This window comes from Prenolepis imparis, unplaced genomic scaffold, assembly GCF_030444845.1.
Source record: "Prenolepis imparis isolate NDT839.2.m4 unplaced genomic scaffold, iyPreImpa1.0 SCAF_1, whole genome shotgun sequence".
In the NCBI taxonomy this organism is placed as follows: domain Eukaryota; kingdom Metazoa; phylum Arthropoda; class Insecta; order Hymenoptera; family Formicidae; genus Prenolepis; species Prenolepis imparis.
Window position 1 is genome coordinate 1,569,556 of NW_028141159.1, and position 23,331 is coordinate 1,592,886.

Sequence of the window (23,331 nt, forward strand, 5' to 3'; positions counted from 1 at the left end):
TCGGTGTCATTAAAATCAAGGAAGAAGCTCGATTTGACGTTTGAAATTCGCGCCACAGCTGATTCACCGAGCCGCTAGTGACTTTCACTAGACACGTCGGTAAAACAGAGGCGCCACCTAGCGCGTCTCGGGGACAACTATCTGTCAACGCCGCCGCGTGCTCGATGACAGAGGGCGCTGCGGGCGGCGGAGAGACATCGCCCTAGATAACGGTAGAATCGCGCAGCGTAGTGTCGCGTTGTCTTTTCGCGAGAAGTGTGAAAATCTCGGGTACGACGCGGGGATACATCGGCGGCGAGACACAGGAGAGAAAGAGAGAGAGAGCGAGCAAGAAAGAGAAAGAGAGAGGCGCGTCCGTTCGGCCGCCCGCGTTAACAGCGTCGTCGTCATCTCTTGATCGAGAGATCCGCCGTTGTCCTCTCGGTGTGTGAATCGAGTGTGAACGAGAGTCCGTTCGGCTACAATCGATCGGCAGCCCGTAGGTACCGGAGATATCGGTGCGAACGAACGGTATACCGAGTATCCGGTATTGGCGAGATCGTCTTTGTCGTCCTCGTATAGAAGGATATCTCTTCCTTTCTCGGCCAGAGTGTCGAAACGCAACGCCGCGTTTCGTGCTTCCGTTCGCGGCTGTGAGGAAAAAAAAATACAGTTTACAGCGAAAAACCGGACGACGAGACTCTTCCACACGGCTCTCCCCATGAACTCGTGACAGTGCAGTCCGACGAAGGAAGCCGAATCCGAGAGACGAAGCGGCGGTGCACCTAGAGGTAGTAGTTTATTAATCGACGGAGAATCTCGGTCGTCGAGTGACGAGAGAGGAAGAGGAGGCGAGCGAGAGGACGACGGAGCGTTGCACGCGAGACGGAGACAACGGAAGAAGAGTGAAAGGGAAGGAGAAAGAAAGAGAGAGAGAGAGAGAGAGAGAGAAAGCATAGGCAGCTTGGTGCGTGCGTGTGTGTGTATGCGCGCTTGAGAGCCGCCGAGCCGACTTGAGCGACAGAGACAGATCCATAGAAGAGAGAAATAGATAGAACGACGAAGAGGAGGCAGAGAAGAATTATCGAGTGAATCCACAGGAGAGGATACTGCGTTCTGCGAGCGAAGCGTGGGGTATTCAGGAGGCACAAGAGGTAAGGACGACTTGTGCGGCTTCTAAAAAAAGATTCTTCTTCTCCCCCTTCTCGCTCTCTCGTAAGAGAGAGAGAGAGAGAGAGAAGGCGCCGTGCATCGCCGTGGCGTGGCACGACCGGAAGTCGTTCACGACGGCTAGGACTCCCTGTTATCGAGTCTTCTTCGCTCTTCCTCGTCGCGCACGTGTCCTGGACACCGGACACTCTATTTCGGTGCGAATAGGGAGATGGTTTTTTTTTGTTTTTTTTTTTGGCGCGTCTATACTGGCATCGGAATCCGCCTGCCATTCGGTCTGTGAGAATCACGCACGCGGGCGTTTCTTTCCTCCCTCATTATCTCCGGTTTCGCGATTAATTCCCGACGAGTCCCCGCGGTGAGCGAGAAAACGAACGAACGACCGGCTGCTCTTCCTCCACCATCCCCCCCGTTCCACACCGGCCAACTAGCGTTTCCTCTTACGGTCACGGCCCACCCGAGCCGCTCTCGCGATACGCGACGATAGCGAAGTTTCGCGTGAACATCGTTTACGCGGAACTTGCCGCTCCTACGTTACGAGTTGCGAGTCGTTTGTTCTGGTAAACATTACGCGGAATTCGGGCCAGATGGTTTCGCCATCTCCGATTAACTCAATCGGCCGATTAAACTATATCTTTGTCTCATTTTAAAAACGTATCTGAAAAGAGACAAAGATATAGTTTAATCGGAGATTGAAGTTAATCGACTGGTCCTAAGGGCCAGTTTCACCATTTCCGGTTAACTTAATCGACCGATTAAACTATATCTTTGTCTCTTTTTAAGAACGTATCTGAATAGACAAAGATGTGGTTTAATCGGTCGATTAAGTTAACCGGAGATGGTGAAACTGGCCCGTAACTCCCATCTCCTTTCAATTCTCTTTTTTGGGGGATTTAAAAAAAATTGATTACACTGGTGTTTAACGAGTGCAGGAACGTTTTTTCGAAAATTCTTCATGTGACTAATGCAGGGGAAAAAATTGATTGCTTCAACGTGGATCGTTTATAAGTTTCAACAAAGGCGTGTTCTTTTTCAACCCCGATGCGCTCCTTGTAAGATGCAATGAGACGCATAAAATGTAGGAGAATGTGATTAGGGAGAGATTTTTGATTGAACGTAATTAATTCAACTTTTTTCTTTTCTCTATTTTTTTTCATTAGTTTATATTTTTTTATAATTATAGAGAGAATCCAAACTCGATACAAGTTATTTGTCAATCGTCAATTTATAACATTTGCATGTTAATTAAGATATTGAGATTTCCAAAGTGATTCCGGTGTAAGCTTAAAGTTGCGAGCTTTTAAATCTGAGCGTTGACATGAATCTTGTTAGTCAGACTAATGCGGCGACGGGAGGAAAGAATGAGAGATTAATCGTTTTAAAATATCAAGTGGAAGAGAAAAGAGGAGAGAGAGAGAACTTAAACGTGCGAGGGAAATTCGAGCTACTCGGTTCTCTTCTTCGTGGGTCCTCGTGTGTCGAGTCTGACCGCAAAATAGTCTCGAAATATATAAAAATACGCGCAACGGGTGCAGCTGCCAAAATAGCGAGATCTAAAAAAAATGTTTTTCTTTTTTCTAAATTCTCCAAATTTCGATTCTAATTTTATCGAAAGTTTAACTCGAATTTTTGCTCAAGCGCACTCGAGAGAAAGATATGTATATAATATTTAAAAGCCTATTGATCCGCGAAAACTGGGAGAATTGCGTATAAAAATATATTGCCCTGGAAATATACAGATGAATGTTGAAAAAAGACAGCGTTCTGATCATTTTTAACCTATCGATATTTATAGCAATTTATCGTTCGATGAAAAAAGCAACCCTTTTGCTGAAATATATATTTTTTAAATAAATAAATAGGTATTATAATACATTTTACATATTATACATATACATACACACACATCTGAAATTTAAATTAAAATCTAAATATTTATATATACAAATTTAAATAAAAATATTTAAATTAAAATCTCTAGATAAAACAAATAAAGAATGAAAATTGAACTTTAGGTAACACGAGGAAAATAAATTTTTAAGTCGCTCTTTTGGTAGCTACGTCGCGTATTTTTTTATTTCAAGACAATATGTTGTGGTTGGTCCCTGTTGGACTCTCAACGAAGATCACACAAAACCACCGTGGCGTTCTAATCCGCAGTCGACTCACGTGAGTCACCGCGACGCAGGAAGTGACTCGAGAAGAAAGATGGCAAGAATGTCACTTACTCGACATAATGCTGATCGAGTACGTTTCTATAATAAGAGAGATTTCATTGGCACGACTATAGGTAGAAATCTATCTTGAGAGAGTGAGAGGAAGAGAGAGAGAAATACAGCGTAACAATTAATTTCTCCATTTTCCCCATATAAGTATAGATTCAAAAAGTTTTTTTACGACGAGAAAACGAAAGAAATTCTCAATATATTCGATACGCTCTTCGAATACGTATCACGATGCCTTTAAAATTTATTTTGCAATTCATAAGTGCACTCGGTGATTTTATTTATTTTTTTTTTACTTGTGTGAAAGCATCGCGATTTAGTAATATATGTATTTAGTATTTACTATAAATGGTATTAATATAAACGTGTTGGATGCATCGTGGTATGAGATTAATATACGACGCAATCGTAAGACGTCCTTAAAAGAAATTGTATATGTACAGTCATTATGCGGCAGAAAAGAGTTACTCAACATGCAAATGTCTGAAAATATCCACTTAATTATTTTAAAGATATACGAAGACTTTAAACGACAAAAACTTGCAAGAGATATATAAATACGTCGTACGGTAATAATAATTTTAGCGCGCGGCATTCGACGTAATGTATATTAATTAAACGAATATATCGATGCTGGAATGTCATAACAACTAGAGAAATAGAAAGAGAGAGAGAGAGAAAGATATACACCAGATATACACACAGTTGCATACGATATCATCGTGTATCGCGTAGTAAAAATGATAAAGCCAGGCATTATTTAAGCGATAACTCTTGGCAACAGGCCACGTTCATCCTTGAAAGCTTACAAGGAATTTTGCTCGTTCGCTTTGTTTGATCGATGCTCGAGTGAATGATTATAAAGATTGATGCCACGCGATTTCGTTTCTCTAATAATAAAGCGTATTAAATTTCTATTAAAAAAAAATAATATGTCTATTTCATTCAATGATATATTGACAGCCTATTAGAGAAACTTCTTCATTGGAAATTTGCGTGATTTATTATTGAAATACATTGATACAAATGTCTCTTCATCGAATGATCTCTGAAATCTTCAAAATTCTTGCCAACATAAATAAAAATAATAATAATAAGTTAAGAAACAATAATAATATGATACATTGCGTCGATTTGTGTCCACATTTAAAACTTAGAGATTTTTTCATATTATAGGTACACTGAGAGAATTTTCTCTTAGAATTTACCCTAAAAATCATAGTAATCGTGGGAATATAGTACACTGTAAAAAAAAATTTGTTAACTTAACTAAACCGTTCAATTAAATAATATTTTGTTAACTGAACGTATAAAAATATTTAAATTAAATACAACATATTAAATCTAACAAAACAGTAATTTAGTTGAACGGTTTAGTCAAGTTAACAAATGTTTTTTTTACAGTGTATGGAAAGAATTTTATGAGAATTTCTCTGATTAATATTTATCACAATAAAAATAACATCTATCACAATAAAATATAAAATATGTTTGATTAATTTTACTATGCAGTTTAGTGAAATTAATCAAACATGTTTTATATTTTATTTTGTAATAGATATTATTTTTATTGTGATAAATATTAATCAGAGAAATTCTCATAAAATTCTTTCCATACCATATTGTCCCACGATTATCATGATTTTTAGGGTAAATTCTAAGAGAAAATTCTCTCTGTGTACTTTTTTTTTTTAATGAAAAGTTAAGTTTTTCTTTTATTTTGCTCGCGCGAGAATCCCTCCTTCGATGAACCAAGGTTTCCAGCTGCGTCGCATTCTGATTCCGCATCCGCTTGTTTCACACTCTTACAACGCTCGTCATTTCCGCTAATCTCCTGGAAACTCGTTAAGCCTATTCAATTTACTGTAATCGCTCGTTCGCTCGTGACAATTTGATTTTCGTCGAGCGAGATTTTACACGTGAACTGGTACATTGGATCTCCGGGATTAATGCATCGTCGATGAATGGATTATATACGCGTAAAAAAAAAAAAATTCCACTCTGGCGCGTTTAAAAAAAAATTATAAAATTGTTTAGAATTTTTTTATAACCATCTTCTCTCTCCCCTCTCCTCTCGTCACTTTTTCCCGTCCTCTATCTAACAAGGGACATGTCACAACTGTCCGGAACTGATTTGATTCTTCTTCAAATATGTTGTTAAATACACAAATCTAAAAGACACGTATTCTTTTATATGTGCGGATATTGAGTTTTAAGGGGTGAAACCCCTTTAAAGAGAAACGGTATTTTTCTTTAGGATCGAATATCTGGTAAACTATAAGAGGTAGAAAAAAAAGACGTACAACAAATTTTAATGGCTTGAAGAGTACTTTAAAGTTATATGAACAAAATTTTATTTTTATTTTTTTTTAAATACCCCACCACTTAATTTATTTTTTCAAAATAAAAAAATTTTGTTCATATAACTTTAAAGTACTCTTCAAGCCATTACAATTTGTTGTACGTCTTTTTTTTCTACCTCTTATAGTTTACCAGATATTCGATCCTAAAAAAAAATACCGTTTTTCTTTAAAGGGGTGTTTCACCCCTTAAAACTCAATATCCGCACATATAAAAGAATACGTGTCTTTTAGATTTGTGTATTTAACAACATATTTGAAGAAGAATCAAATCGGTTCCGGACAGTTGTGACATGTCCCTTGTAAGGATTACGCACCTATGGTATATTGTTCGTCCTGGGATGTATACCGTTTCGTTGTAAATCTTCCCATTGATAAACGCGAAGCCAAGCAAAACTACGAGGCAAACTACGTTATATTCGCGGCTACAAACGATCGCGCTTGTTAAACACGTTATACGTAGGAGTGACTCAACTGTGAGAACGATACTCCACTCGACTTTGAACTCGATAATGCCGTCGACTTTCGTCTCGTCTTCGAAGTAGCGACTCTCTTGCATCGCGTAAACACGATACCAAGTTATTTTTGTGGAAACTTTGCTGAAATTCTGTATATGTGTGTGTGTACATTTGTTTTATTACAAATTTATTCAGAAACATTGTTGCATCTCGACGCGTTAAAAGCGAATCTTTTTTTTATAAAAATTCCGACAGCATAATTAATTTAATTGAAGAAGTATCAATTCCTACACTGAGAGAATTTTCTCTTAGAATTTACCCTGAAAATCATGGTAATCGTGGGACAATATATATGGAAATATGGAAAGAAAGAAAACATGTTTGATTAATTTTACTAAAACTGCATAACAAAATTAATTAAACATATTTTAAATTTTATTGTAATAGATGTTATTATTTTTATTGTGATATATATTAATCAGAAAAATTCTCATAAAATTCTTTCTATACCATATTGTCTCACGATTATCATGATTTTTAGGGTAAATTCTAAGAGAAAATTCTCTCTGTGTATTGATAAGGTAATGATTATGTTTATTCGATCAAAAAGATACACATGTCGATAAAAAATGGAGAAATTCTATGGAAGGATGACGATTCATAGTTTTCACAAAACGTATAGAACGCGGACGTTTTATTATATGAAGCTTAATTAGGGACTCTTGAAGAGTGTGTCGTTACACGCCATAAGGTTCACGAACCCCATGACTCATTGCATGACACGATGCGGACTATGGAAACCGTCCACTTTGTGTCTTTTATCGACGTGGCATCGTGATGGTTTCCATTCTCTATATTTCTTTGAAAATTTAGCAATAAACCTTCGTTGAGATCTCTATATAAAATTTTATACAGATTGGAAAAATTAATAAATATATATAAAATCGAGTATAAAATCTTGTATACTTTAAATACACAACACTTCAATATATACACAGAGAGAATTTTCTCTTAGAATTTATCCTGAAAATCATGATAATCGTGGGACAATATGGTATGGAAAGAATTTTATGAGAATTTAATATTTATCGCAATAAAAATAATAATATCTATTCCAATAAAGTATAAACTATGTTTGATTAATTTTACTGTGCAGTTTAGTAAAATTAATCAAACGTGTGTTATATTTTATTGTGATAGATATTATTATTTTTATTGTGATAAATATCAATCAGAGAAATTCTCATAAAATTCTTTCCATACCATATTGTCCCACGATTACCATGATTTTCAGGGTAAATTCTAAGAGAAAATTCTCTCAGTGTAGAAGAAAATATTTATTTTATATTATTTGTTATTATTAATTTAATGATTTCATAATTAGAAATCGGTCAAGTTAGTCGTTTATTAACCGCCGAGTATTTTATCTACAAAGTTTATACATTCTTTCTATAAACTTTCAATCAATATTAATAATCGTCGATTGTGAAAGCGACGGTGAGAGCTCAATTTGGAAATTTTCTTCCTAATTGAAAAATAATTATTTTGTTTCACGTTTTATACAATGTTAAAGTTATTCTATTAAATAGTCGCCACATTCTCCCAGGATCGTTTTAGCATTAATTTACACGGTTAAGCGTACTTTCATATCACACTCTATTATGGTGATGCATAATACGTGCCCTATATAAGCTCGGCCTTAGGAAGGCGAGCGATTTCCTGCATTTGCTTCGCGTGGGCATTATGTGTGCTGTCCTACTCAATCTAATTAACATATGAATTCTTTTGACACAGACTCTGACCGAGATTACTTTTCTTGCAAAGTTTATAATTTTAAACTCGCGGAGTTAACTTGGAATAAAAATAGACTATATTATTGAAGATTTGCTAATTAAGAGAAGACATTATTTAAGTAGAAATTTTATACAGACTGGAAAAAGTAATAAATAAAATTTTGTATACATCAATACATTAAGTACATGAAATAAATTATTACGAAAAGTTTGCGAAAACTTTTACACATATCACTTTATTCAAGTAATATAAAAATGTAAAACAAATATACGATTTAATGTAACGTAACTGGGACGAGACTAAAAAAGTGCCAAACTCGATTGATTCTCGCTTGTTAAACAAGCCGCAGATTTATTGAAAATAAAAGTGCTCGTGTTAATTAACGCGATCAAGTAGCGAAAGCTACAAAAATAATTGGCCGTATTATTCAAGTACACGTTCGTAGCATTAACGATAATAATCACAATTTATATTTATTTTCGTTGTACATACAATTATACACACTTCCCATCCCCCTCTCCGCACAATAATAATGCGTATTTAATTGTGCCGTATAAAAAGAGAGATGCGAGGGCGGTGTTACAGGTAAAATTACGAATTCCGACATTGATGGAAATTTATTGGAGTATTACTACGCGAAAGAGAGAAAGAGAGAGAGCTTCGTTCATTTTATATTTCGACGAACTTTTACAAACCTCGAATTAACGTCGAATTAATTCGTAACACGTGCGCTTGACATAATTAATACCGATGTTCACCTGGTACAGACACGACCTTGTATATCAGTCGCAGACACAGCAATGTTACACGCAGTCAAATGGCTATGCATTTGACACATTGGATCATCTATTAGCCGTTAATGCAATGTCTCGTATATGTGATGGAAATCTGCATCGTATGTCTTTTCCGTGCACGTGCAGAATTCTCTTCTTCGATCTTTCATTTGGAAAAAAATGTCCATAGAACTCTTTGAAACGTTCCGAAATGAGAGATCGAACGAGTCCAAGTGAGAGCAAATTTAATTTTGGGAGATAAAGAAAAATATAAATTTAATTCTGATTTGGAAATATTAATTTTTTTGACACGAAATTTTAACCAACCTTAAAATTCGAATTATAAATTTACATTTGGAGCAAATTTATATAAGTGGGTTATAAGACCACTTCTACCACTCTGTCGGATAAAATCAAATTCAATTTTAACCTTTCATTCGAAAAACTCGGACACTCGGCCAATAAAAGATAGAAAGGGAGATACACACAGTTGGAAAAAGGATCAATGATATCTTTCACCTTTGCCCTCTCGGAGTTTACGCTATTTTTAATGGGGATCAGAGAGATGCTGCCCGTGTCCTAGATTCTTGATTTATCAAACGCAGCCACAAACAACGGAAGTATTGTGTACATCTCGTCTGTTAGAGAGCGCATATATACGGATTGATTTGATAATTAGCACGATTATACGCGCTGATCATTGACTCTACATAATAATATGCGATCTTTAACACGATCTCTAAGCAGGGTTGGCCGGAAAAGTCCAGTGAGTGGAGAAAACCATGGTAAATTCTAGTATTTTTTACCGTCTCGGACTTTTTTATCCAATGGAAGAAACTGGCAAAAAACTATAAAAATGATTACATTAAAATATATTTATATAATTTTATGAGAAAATATGCGTTTGCTTTAATTAATAAATCATATTAATCACTATGATTAAAAAAATAAGAGAAATATAAAATCTTCTTTAATTAAAATTAATATATGAGATACATTTTTTTAAACTTTAAAGATATACAAAATTTTTTTATTTATTTTATTGTTTTTATTAGAAAGTACCAGTTTTTGCCGATTTTTTTTCCGGAAAATACCGGTTTTTACCACTGGCATGGACTTTATCCAAAAAATGTGGAATTTTGCCAACCCTGTCTCTAAGGGCCGTTTCGACCAATTCTGATTAACTCGAGGGGTTGGTCACTAGTGGTTATAGTGTACAAAAATTACCCTTGATACGGATTACCTTTAAATTACCTCAGATTACTTAAGATTACCTAATACTACTTCAAATTACCTAATACAAATTATGCCCATCATACTTAGAATTTAGAATATCTTTTTCGATTATTCCCTTTTTTTAATTTAAAATTAATCTTAAAGAATTTTTTTAAATGTATATTTTAATTTTTTTGTTGTAAACAGTAAACATTTTTTCCTATTTTAAAACATTAAAAAAATTTTTTTTCATATATTTTTAAAATATTTTATTATTTCTTAACGCTGTCAATTTTATTCCCAAAAACGTTGGGAATAAAAATTTAATTTTTGTTACTGTTAGTTGTTTTCTTTGCAATATATCCATAAAAATAAAGTGCGGTAAAAATGAAGATAATACCGGAATTACCGGCAGAATATTTAATACATGAAAATAGGTTTTATTTTACCGTTAAATGACATGGTACCGCGAAAACCTGACCACGACAATTCTTAAATTATAAAAAAGCACGTTTTTACGAAGCGTCGACTCCAAAAATCGACTGCAAATGTATATTATTGTAAAAAGATATAATTCATCAATGACGTTCACTAAGTTCAAAAATTAAAGATTACCTTAGATTACCTACAGATTATTTGATATTACCCTTAGATTACTTAGATTTCCTATTAGATTACCCAAGATTACCTGAGAATGCTAAAGATTATTTAGAATTGCCAAAAATTACTTTGGATTACCCAAAATTTCCTTTGGATTGCCGCTGAATTACCTAGCCCTTGTACACAAATTACCTCAATGACCAACCCCTCGGATTAACTTTAATCGACGATTAAACTATATCTTTGTCTCTTTTCAGATACGTTCTTAAAAAGAGACAAAGATATAGTTTAATCGTCGTTTAAAGTTCATCAGAGTTGGTCGAAGTGGCCCTAATATATCGCATTGTCCCCGTGTGTTGGTCGCGAACTAGTTTGCACGCGATTCGCGTCGCGTCAACGACAGAAATAAAACTGAGTTATTCTCGCGCGTTCCATGTGAACGTCGCTTAACCCGATGTTACGCAACTTCCACGCTACGTACGCGCAATTTGCTTCCTGTTAATCAAACGCGCGATGTACTTTCGCTCAAGATTGACCCTCGCGCTGCTCGTTAGAAAAATCATCTTGTTCCGTTAAGGCTCCTGGCTCCTTTCCGACCATGTCGAAATCGTGACGTCAGAGGCGAGAAAACACACGCTAAAATTTCTTAGATGCCATTTCGAAATAAAAAAATATTTCGATGAAACAGCACTTCATATGGCTTTAGCACACTCTTAAAAAACCCCGAAAACTATCCTTTCCCCTTTATAATCCTTTCCCCTCAACAGCTGTAAAATGTAATATTATGAAGCCCAGTCCGTCTGGTCTTTGCACATGCGCAGTCATTCCGCATGTCAAAGTCTGACATCTCGATCATTTTACAGATGTTGATTGATTATAAAGGGAAAAGGATAGTTTTCGGGGGTTTTTAAGAGTGTGCTAAAGCCATCTGAAGTGCTGTTTAATCGAAATATCTTTTCATTAAAAAATGGCATCTAAGAATTTTCAGCGTGTGCTTTCTCGCCTCTGACGTCACAATCCAATATGGCCGCGGTGAGCACCCAAAAGCCTTAAGCGCGCGAGAAATGGGAGCGAACGAGAAAATTATTAAGCTCCGCAAATAAAACCCTCTACATTAATTAATTAATTAATTAATATGCTGAAATACCAAATTGAGTTTCTCTGTATACCTACTCGAAACCAGACGAGAACTATGCTAATAAGGATTGTTGACAATATAACGTTATACGTATAATGGAAATAAATCGTGTTGCTCACAGAGAAATGTGTATGTGTGTGTGCACAATATTAATATGTATAACTTTTTAAATATATAGAGGAAAGAATACCAACGCGATCGATTTTTATGTAGATATTATATATAATGGATGTTACATAAACGTAGTATTCTATATATTTTCTCCATTTTTTTGAGAACTATCGCAAAAAGTTTGTAGCCGCACAGACTCTATTGATTACTTTGTATCGGGATAAAAGTAGTTTTTCACGATGAAAACTAACACGACACAGGGATTTATTTTATTATTCAACAAAAGTAGCTTAAATGTGTATTAAAAAAATAATTCCATCGTTTTTATGAGCGATTTAATTTTCTTTTATCGATACGTTTCAAGTTTTATAATCATTAAAAATTTCTTGTCGTCGTTCCATTAAGATATTATGAATTAAGACGATATTAAGAAGAAACTCTTGCGAAGCTTGACGCGACTTTCACAAGTTTCTCATAACTTAGCGATGGTAACAGCTTTTCTCGTGGAACGCGAATGGTTATACTTAAACTGTTTCTGTGTGTTAACTCTACTGTTCTGTTTGTTTCTCTCTTCTGTACATTCAAGTTTTTATTTTTTTTTTTTAATGAACGTCTACATATTTCAATATAATTTTGATTCTGTATTTTTAAATATTTTTTTATATCGTACAAATAGGGTATCTGAAATGAAGAATCAACAAAGCATTGGAATGTAAAAAAAATAAGAAACGACATTTTATACATTTACATTTTAAAAATGAGTCGAATTTTAAACGCATTCAAGCAGATTCGAACGAAAAATATAGTGGAGTCGAGAAGACCGGGATATGCATTAGGAATAGCTTTGTTTTTTTCAACTCTTGAAAATTTCAATTTGACGCTGCTACATCGTCAAATGCGCGTATAGCAATACACGGTCGATTAATCACAAACAATCCATTATGTTGTATATAGCAATGCCGTGTTTCGATGAGCAAATTGCGGAAGCATTTGCATAGTGAAAATTCTATAAATGCTTGACCCGCATACCGCGGTGTGGTAAGCTGCTCGATTAACATACCCGTGTTTATCCGCTGGAATTTTTAGTTAGTGTTCACAAACTGGTACGAATTAACGTAGGGAAGGAAGGAATTTAGTTAGGACGTGTAGTCTTGCGCCGCAAGGCGCTGGGAAGAAAACGAGATAAAAAGAGAATGATTTTCCATCGGGAAGAAGGAAGTTTATTTTACATTCCAGATAATAGTGGTTTATAGTCAGAATCAAACAAAAAATTATCTAGAGAAAAATATATTTTATTTTTATTTTATCTTTAATAATTTTTTATTTTATCTTTAGTAATTTTTACTTCAAATTTTATCTTTATTCTAAATTTAATATTTAATATTTTTATTATTTAACTTCTTAAAATCTTTGAGTCTTATCTTTATATCATAAATTATATTTTTATTAACTTATTACTTTCTATCGAGAAAAAGAAAGTTTATTTCATATTTCAGAGAATAGTAGCTCACAATTAGAGTCGATTAGAAAATTATCTAGAAAATAATATATTTCAAGAATCATGTATAAAATAGAGAAAGGAAATTTTTATATATTTTATTGTCTTTTATCTTTTATTATCTTTAATTTTATTATCTTTAATTTTATTATCTTTAAGTTTTATCTTTATAAATGATATACAATGATATCTTATAAATGATATTTTTATTATTTAACTTATTCTAGTCTTTTTACCTTCAAGTTTTATTTTTATTGTAAATTATACATTTTTATTATTTGGAAACCAGAATCCTAGGGTTCTCTCAACCCAGGTTCTGCCAAGCAGGATGCGAGATATATGAATGACGTGATTTCACTTGCACGTGAATGACGTGTCGAAGAAACGTTAATTGGCACGAGCGAATAATTAGGTCATACCGCATCTCGGTCGGTCGATTTGTAAATTCCGGGAAGTCGGAAGCTGGTAGCCTGGAACCGGAAACCGAACTCAGATTGCCTCAGGATACGGAATGCCTCCTGCGTGATATATGCGCGTGCACCGCGATAGATAATCGAACGCGCGTGATACACGCGTGTACACGTACGTGCGGACTGATAGATAATGGAAAATCTGCGAAAGCAGATAAAACTTACAAATATAACGCAATATCGTCATAGTGCATGCGCTTCCGCTAGATATTTCAGCGATGAAACAGATTTTCCGGTATAAACATCTATAAATGAAAATAATCCTCTTTATTTAGCCATATATTTGTGTATCGAATAATTAAGAATTAAAAAGGTACACAGAGAGAATTTACCCTCTGAAAATCATGGTAATCGTGGAACAATATGTATGGAAAGAATTTTATGAGAATTTTTCTGATTAATATTTATCACAATAAAAATAATAGTATCTATCACAATAAAATATATTTTACTACGCAGTTTAGTAAAATTAATCAAACGTGTTTTATATTTTATTATGATAGATATTATTGTTTTTATTGTGATAAATATTAATCAGAGAAATTATCATAAAATTCTTTTCATACCATATTGTTCCATAATTACCATGATTTTTAGGGTAAATTATAAGAGAAAATTCTCTCATTGTCAGTGATATTCAAGGGAGAAACAATTGTCTCGGAAAATAATTTTTTTGCATCGCGATGACAGCTGATCCGATCAGTGTCGTAACAATTTCAAATTTCGAGGCTATTTTATCGGAATAATATGTGAGAGAAGATTGATATAAAAAATCACGGTAATTTAAAAATAAAAATGTAATAAAGGAATGTAAAATATACTGAATGTATTCGGTGAGGAAACTTCCATTCTTCTCGAATGTGTCGAGAGATTCTGCGTCTTTAAATATCGCTTCCAGGGGAAAAGTGAATGATTTGCTCCCTTCGTTCTCATATCAGTCAGTTGCAATCATCGTCGAGGCGATGGCACGACGTGTCTTTTTTCCTTTTTTTAATATAGAAAGGTGCTTACCCTTCCAACTTCTCGCGCACGAAGGACTTTCCTCTTCGAGGGAATCATAGATCGTGTCAGGTTCGAGAGGGGAACGGACCCCTTTGCCGCGTTTTATGTAAGATACGGGACGGTATAAATAGAGGAAAGTTGCGAGTTGCTTTTTATTCGTCATGAGCATCCAGCGTCCTCGATAAGGGCGTATATTTACTTTGAAGCTCGCTTCGACGAAGCTCTCTTTCAAACTCGCTATTAGAGTCCATCTCCTGGATCTCGTTGATCTAGTGTGTATCTTCTCACGAATTCCTCGCATATTTTAAATCGATATTTTTTTTTGTTTAAATTTATTATCTCTACAACGAAACGAAATTAAATCATCATAATCGATAGTCACTTTTATTAATAGAGCTCGTCTGGTCTAAGGTAACTTAGCCTCATATCGGTCGGTCAGTTGGAACAGTAGCCGGGTGAAGTTAGCCCCCCTATATTAGATATTATTAATTTTTTTTACATGCTTCGATTGCACATTGTTTGCACATGTTTGCACATTCTTCATTTTTGTTTGCACATCTCTAGTACAAAAGTTATTCAAAAACAACTTTTAGGGAGGCCAATTTCACATTAGCCCCCCATTTTGTGCAAAAATGGTTTTTAATTAACCTAATCGATAGATTTTTGTTTGCACATTTCTAAACAATTTGAATTTTCGTTTGCACATCTCTAGAAAAAAAGTTATTTAAAAGAAACACTTTAAGGGCTATCTTCCGTACAAAAGTACTAAAATTTCGCGAAAATCCTTTCGTAATAAGCATAATCGATAGATTTTCGTTTGCACATTTCAATACAATTTGAATTTTCGTTTGCACATCTCTAGAAAAAAAGTTATTAGAAAAACAAACCTATTGGGGAGCTAACTTCACATTCAAAAATACTCAAATTTCGCGAAATTCTTGTCGTAATAAGCTTAATTGATAGATTTTCGTTTGCACATTTCGATACAATTTGAATTTTTGTTTGCACATCTTTTGAAAACAAGTTATTTAAAAAAAAACACTTTAGGGGCTATCTTCCGTACAAAAGTACTCTAATTTCGCGGAAATCGTTTTGTAATAAGCGATAGATTTTCGTTTGCACATTTCGATACAATTTGAATTTTTGTTTGCACATCTTTTGAAAACAAGTTATTAAAAAAACAAACCCATTAGAGAGCTAACTTCACATTCGAAACTATTCAAATTTCGTGAAAATTCTTTTGTAATAAGCTTAATCGATAGATTTTCGTTTGTACATTTCGATACAATTTGAATTTTTGTTTGCACATCTTTTGAAAAAAAGTTATTAAAAAAAAACAACACTTTGGGGATTTCCAAAGTTTTTCTTTTAATAACTTTTTTTCTAGAGATGTGCAAAAAAAATTCAAACTGTATCGAATGTGCAAACGAAAATCTATCGATTAAGCTTATTATGAAAGAATTTTTGCGGAATTTGAATAGTTTTGAATGTGAAGTTAGCCCCCCAATATGTTTTTTTCAATAACTTTTTTTCTAGAGATGTGCAAACAAAAATTCAAATTGTTCTAAAATGTGCAAACGAAAATCTATTAATTAAGGCTCCTGGGTGCTCACCGCGGCCATATTGGATTGTGACGTCAGAGGCGAGAAAGCACACGCTGAAAATTCTTAGATGCCATTTTTTAATGAAAAGATATTTCGATTAAACAGCACTTCAGATGGCTTTAGCACACTCTTAAAAACCCCCGAAAACTATCCTTTTCCCTTTATAATCAATCAACATCTGTAAAATGATCGAGATGTCAGACTTTGACATGCGGAATGACTGCGCATGTGCAAAGACCAGACGGACTGGGCTTCATAATATTACATTTTACAGCTGTTGAGATTGATTATAAAGGGGAAAGGATAGTTTTCGGGGTTTTTTAAGAGTGTGCTAAAGCCATCTGAAGTGCTGTTTCATCGAAATATTTTTTTATTTCGAAATGGCATCTAAGAAATTTTAGCGTGTGTTTTCTCGCCTCTGACATCACGATTTCGACATGGTCGGAAAGGAGCCAGGAGCCTTAAGCTTATTACGACAAGGATTTCGCGAAATTTGAGTATTTTTGAATGTGAAGTTAGCTCCCCAATAGGTTTGTTTTTCTAATAACTTTTTTTCTAGAAATGTGCAAACGAAAATTCAAATTGTTTTGAAATGTGCAAACGAAAATCTATCGATTAGGTTAATTAAAAACCATTTTGCACAAAATGGGGGGCTAATGTGAAATTGGCCCCTCCCCCAAAAGTTTTTTTTGAATAACTTTTGTACTAGAGATGTGCAAACAAAAATGAAGAATGTGCAAACATGTGCAAACAATGTGCAATCGAAGCATGTAAAAAAAATTAATAATATCTAATATAGGGGGGCTAATTTCACCCGGCTTGGAACAGTTGCCTGTCAAATTGTCAATTGTCTCATCTTGCTGTAGGTTTCTGGAGCAAGGATAGTAGCTCCAGCCCACGCTATCCATCCATCCTCGGAAATTACGCATTTAATCATGTGTGACGCAACGGAATTGATAATATACGCGTTCCGCTGTGCTTTCGTTTCGCGTCTCGTCCTACCTAAGCTCTCTCATCTGCTGACAATCACACCGCAAGCCCAGACCCCCCGAGACCACGAAGATTGTGACCGCGTTTCGCACCGGTACTTGCAAAGCTTTTTTCGCCGTCGTTCCCGTCTTTGACGCGCTCTCTTTCTCCGGCGATCAATCTTCGTGCAACGGAGAATATCGGCTACGGTCCTCGGCGTTGAAAGTAAGCGAATCAGGGAAGGGTGGAGGAGGAGGGAAAGATACGACGACGACGATGGGGGTTTGCGACACCTACGACGGGGATGGGAAAAATAAATTTATAATTTTTCAATCTTAAATATGTGAAATTTAAAAAAAGAAAAGTGATCTCCATAAATATACATATATGCGCGTTGTAACACATACTATAATTATTACAAGTCTTTACATTTGACTGCGTTAATGGAGTAAGTTTATAATTTATAATTTTTGTAAAGTCCATATCTTAAATATAAACGCGTGAGCGGAAATATATGGATAAATATAAGTGATAAATATAAAAATAGATATAAATATAACATATATAATATAGATATATAAATATAAATAGATATAAATATAATAAATAAATATAAATAGAGAGATATGTAAATATAAATAGATATAAATAAAATAAATATATAAATAGATTATAAATAAATATATAAATAATTACTTGAAAAATATTATCAAGTTGCAAGATAAATTAATAGATGCTTTAATTAATGTGACTTTGAGGATTAAATAAGGCTTATTTTTTTCTCTCTTTCTTTCTTTCTTTCTCTCTCTTTCTCCGCGAATTCATTGTGTGTGGACTTTTTTTTTGAATGATGACGAAGTTGTGACGCGTGATTAGTTTTCGTCTATTCTGTCTGAGACATGCGCACGTTCCTGTGCGTAAGAGAATACTGAACACCGTCCGCACACGTTGATGACAATGCTTCGCCTTCGAGGAGTAAAGACCCGGTTGGGAAGTGACTCGACGTCGCTAGAGGTGACCGAGTGCAATCAAGTGTATCGGCACTCGCTGGAGCAGATAACGTATTTACAGGTCAAAGTGATTGGCGGTACGTCGATATATGTGGTGTGTATGTGTGTGTGCGCGTGTATGACACATCCTCCGTGCAAAATACACACATATACACAGAGAAGGGACAGACGGTCCTTGAACGCGCGTCCGAGATACAATGCATGTGTCTCTCCTATCTTTCGTCGATGTGTGTGGGTGTGTCGGTTCTGTATATGTATATGTATGTATGTATGTACATACAAGCGTGTTTACACGAGCTTTGCAATGAGTTTTCGAATGATATACGATCTAAGGCTATACGGCATTTAGCCAACTGCTTGCGCAAAGTTGTCTGATAGGGAATCTCGTAAATTGCAAATCATACGCGCGAGATTGAATCGATTCCGTTTCATCTCGATATGGAGAGACGCGATGGAATTGATACACCGCCGAGAATATCGGTAAAATTGAAATGCTTTATCTTGACGCTCTTACAAGCCGCCTTAAGTTAATATTTTTCAACAATATAGAGATTACGCTGTACTTGTCATAGGATTATTTCACGAGCTTATCGTTAGCTTCAGATTAATGCGCGTTATCCTCATTGTTTCGTCGAGATATGATACTGAGACAATTTGAAAATAAGTTCTTCAATCAGCAGGCGAAGATCAAGGGCGAAATTTCATTCCTTGAAAGAGATGGATGAAGTCTGGAAGATTGAGAAAGTATACTGGATAACCTTGATATTAATGGCGAGATTATTTATTCACACTCGCGTGCGAAACGTAAAGAGTATTCTATATACTGAGAGAATTTTCTCTTAGAATTTACCCTGAAAATCATGGTAATCGTGGGACAATATGGTATGGAAAGAATTTTATTAATTTTACTAAACTGCATAGTAAAATTAATCAAACATATTTTATATCTTATTGTAATAGAGATTATTATTTTTATTGTGATAAATGTTAATCAAAGAAATTTTCATAAAATTCTTCCCATACTATATTGTCCTACGATTACCATGATTTTCAGGGTAAATTCTAAGAGAAAATTCTCTCTGTGTAACAATAAGAATAATCGCATCCATTCCAGAGTTGCACATTTTTTTGTCAGCAAAAAAGAGCGAGAAACTTTGCAAGAACCTCGCTTTCTAGTCCGGATAACGCGGCCAGTGGCTTTAATTGTCACGGCAATCGACATCTTGGCAGTAATAGGCTTAATTAAAGTCAAAGACGAAGATTGACCAAAGTTCACTCTCGCGCGAGATCGATGTCGAGAAGAATCTCGCATGGATTCCAAAGCATTCGCGAGAATTTGATGACATCTAGATCCTTAATAAATATGTATATATGTGGCACAAACGATTGAAAACATCATCTGACATTTCCTCGATGTCATTTCTATGCGAGAACACGAGGACAAAAATTTCGTCAAAGTTAGAAATTCAGAATCGATCGATCCTCTACAGTTTTCTCCCGAATAGGATGAAATAAAGACTAAATAAATAAACATAGAAATCACTCTCGTATACATTTATATATCATGAGGGAAATCTCTCATCGGAATTTATATCGGCAAATTTTCTAAATTCTTACTTTTGCATTATACATTACGGGGCGGCAATTTAGGTGACAAATCACACACCATCTTTATCCGTCGAGAGGCATGAAAGCGAGAAATGAGCGGTTTTCCTCCCTTCGCGAAAAAGATCCATATATACGCGTGAGGTCCTTTGCTAGAGGCTGATCCGGTTCGCGGTTTTTATCAGCGAGCTCTAAATCTCGGACAAAAGGCGTGGAGATTTATGGAACCGCACTGTCCCACGCCAGTCTAATAACTAGGTCAGGGGAGCTTTCGTTTTTCCTCTCTCTCTTTCTCCCTCTGTCTGTGTATGAAAATTGTGTGTGTACGTGACACGTGCGCTTTGTGTATAGCACTTTTTCGAACCCAGAGAGATGTTTTGGAGCAACGCCAAAAGTTCGATCCGCTTAGTGGTTCTCCACTTGATCGGTACCTTTCTTTCGAACGTCAACTTGTTGCCCATATACGACCCAATTAGTTCACGGTGCACTTAATTGCATCACACACACGGTATATATTTTAATGAAATTGCGAACTGTAAACACAGTATAATGAAAGCTACGGACGCGATGCGTGTCTTTCTTTCCCGTGGGGATCTCTCGCGTTACAATTTCACGGAATATTACAATCCAGGGGTTGACTCAATATCCAGTAGGTTGGTCTTATAAGTAGATTGTTTGGACTTAGGAGAAGGAACAAGGAACGAGGGTAAAAAAGTTGGGAAAATTAAACACGATCCGAGTATTCCGCGGAAGATAGAAATGGTAAAAAAAAATTTGAGAGGTATTCTGAAGAAAGATATACACTTGTAAAAGAGAACAATGTTATTTCCTTTCGAGTCTTCTATTTTCTTTCGCTTTATTCAGTTCATATACATTTTTCTTAAAATGTTATAATTATTTTATTCCGAAGAAAAGGAAAATTGAGAAATATCGAGAAATTTTGAAATTCTATTTATGCAACAATCTCGAAAAAATGGTTCCTTTTCAGCAACTAAATTTGAAGTTTAATATCGCAGTTATACATATAGTTTGTAAAGATAAATGGATTAGTAAATTTCTCAAATGACATTTCAACGAAATTATTAATTCACAAGTTCAGGGGTTGATTAAAATTATATCTATTCAAAATATTACACCATTGTGTACTTTTTATTAAATATTTACGAAACGACGTTGTACATTTATTATAATAATCAGCAAAATTTAATTCTATTTCTTTATAGACAATAAAAATAAGCAATAAAATCTTCGGACCGTTCAATGCATCGAAATATTGAGCCAAAAAATGCCAAAAATTTTCCTAAATTGCTTAAAAAAAAAACAAAGAAATTTAAACGTATAGAACAAAAATATAACAAAAATCTATTATCGTTTTAAATTTTCGCATCGTGTTGTGTACAGTTGTAAAGTTCTGTGTGCGCACACAACCTATCGGTTTCCAAAGAAACTTTTTATAAAGCGCTGTAACGAGTCAACGAAAGTCCGAGAATGGTAGCTTTCATTATACAAATCCATTCATAAAATCAATGACTGATTGGCGTAAAGAATTTCGCAGCCGCCGATTGGCCGCGGCACGTTGCCATGATGCTATTGCTTGCCAATTGGAATGCCGTCATGGTATTTGCGTTTTCCCTTTTGCTCCGTCTTGCTTTGCCCGTAGCACAATACTGCGGCGAACAACACAGCGGGAATAGCGTGACTGTATCAGGCACAGACGTATATATGTATAATTCAAGTGAATCTTCATCATGCTTTGGTGAAGATCAGATAGAGAATAGAAATAGAAATTCTCTAGATATATCAAAGATATATCTGGAGATCAGATATATCGAAATTCTTACTTTCTCCAATTATGAAAATGTGACGTTTTCCTTAAAGAAAAATTAATTCTAAATTAATTAAAAAAAAAATCATCTCTGAAATAAATTTCGCACAGTATGATTTACCTTATACTTAGAAATTGTTAATTATGGCTCTCGATTTACCTCGCGTGAAGTCATCGTATATCATCGTATACATATACGCATAAAAAGCATTGAGTCATAAAAGCTGACTCTTTCTGAAAGAGATGTGTCATTAGAATTAACTCGTCGCATGATGTTGATGGTCTCTCTAAATAGACATTGCATGTTACTGTTTCAGATCCGTCTCACTGAAGGCAAATCGAAGCAAAACGTGGCGGATTCGGTGACCCTTCGACTGCGACCAGGCCCATAGGTAGTAGATAGGGCAAGGAGATGCGTGAATATAAAATAGTGGTGCTGGGCAGTGGAGGTGTAGGCAAGTCTGCCCTCACTGTCCAATTCGTGCAAGAGATCTTCGTAGAAAAGTACGACCCGACGATCGAAGACAGTTATCGTAAACAAGTCGAGGTCGACGGTCAACAATGTATGTTAGAAATCTTAGACACAGCCGGCACAGTAAGTACTCGACGACATCCACGATACATCTTTCTTTATTTGGAATGCCTAAAAATCAAATTTAGATTTTTGTTTCACACGTGCAATTAGTGTCTTATATTTTTTACATCCTCTATATATATTGTTTCACCATAAGCGTCATTCTTTATCCTTTTTTTTTAAATACATATCGTAACTTTCTTCTTTATTTTATAATTGCAACGATATATATTTTGAGTAATTCATTTTAATTTGTTTGCAGGAACAATTCACAGCCATGAGGGACCTTTATATGAAAAATGGGCAGGGCTTCGTATTAGTATATTCGATAACAGCACAATCAACCTTCAACGACCTGCAGGATCTCAGAGAACAGATCCTACGGGTAAAGGACACAGATGACGTACCGATGGTGCTAGTAGGCAACAAGTGCGACCTGGAAGACGAAAGGGTAGTAGGAAAGGATCAGGGTGTCAACCTTGCCCGGCAATTCAATTGCGTGTTTATGGAGACCTCTGCCAAAGCTAAAATTAATGTTCGCGATGTGAGTTATGATTATTGATTTATTAATTTTTCTTTGTACACCATCTTATAATCTATTTACTTCATATTTTCTATAAATAACTATAACTAGCTCACGAAATTTTATACAATATTGAATAATCGAGTTCTAGCTGATAACTTTTGAAACTGATAGCTTTAGCAATACTATCATCCATCTCCCAATTTCAAATCGCCTTTCGTTTCTAGATTTTCTACGACCTGGTGCGGCAAATAAATAAAAAATCTCCAGAGAAAAAGATGAAGCAGAAAAAGAAATCGCTGTGCCTACTTTTATAAGGTAGATATGGCGGAGCCCATACTCTCCTACATGAAAATCCGAAGATACCAGTGGTTAAAAAAAAAAAAAACAAGATTGGAATGGTTATAAATCAAGAAAAATACTAATGA

At 35.1% G+C, this 23,331-nt stretch overlaps 1 protein-coding gene across 1 annotated transcript; it reads left to right on the forward strand.

Annotated features, from left to right (window-relative positions):
- The first annotated feature begins 203 nt into the window (after nt 1-203).
- On the forward strand, nt 204-23,294 carry Rap1 (RAS oncogene family member Rap1). Its single transcript, XM_083047537.1, has 4 exons — nt 204-1,133; nt 22,124-22,401; nt 22,643-22,924; nt 23,131-23,294. The coding sequence occupies exons 2-4, from the start codon at nt 22,219-22,221 to the stop codon at nt 23,218-23,220; spliced, it is 555 nt and encodes a 184-aa protein (XP_082903663.1). The 5' UTR covers nt 204-1,133; nt 22,124-22,218; the 3' UTR covers nt 23,221-23,294.
- Nucleotides 23,295-23,331: the final 37 nt, after the last annotated feature.

Excerpts from the sequence above, each read along its gene's own strand:
- Rap1 (XM_083047537.1), top strand. The coding sequence starts at position 22,219 with ATGCGTGAATATAAAATAGTGGTGCTGGGCAGTGGAGGTGTAGGCAAG. Across the intron at positions 22,402-22,642 it reads TCTTAGACACAGCCGGCACA|GAACAATTCACAGCCATGAG; the intron begins GTAAGTACTCGA and ends ATTTGTTTGCAG. Across the intron at positions 22,925-23,130 it reads CTAAAATTAATGTTCGCGAT|ATTTTCTACGACCTGGTGCG; the intron begins GTGAGTTATGAT and ends TTTCGTTTCTAG.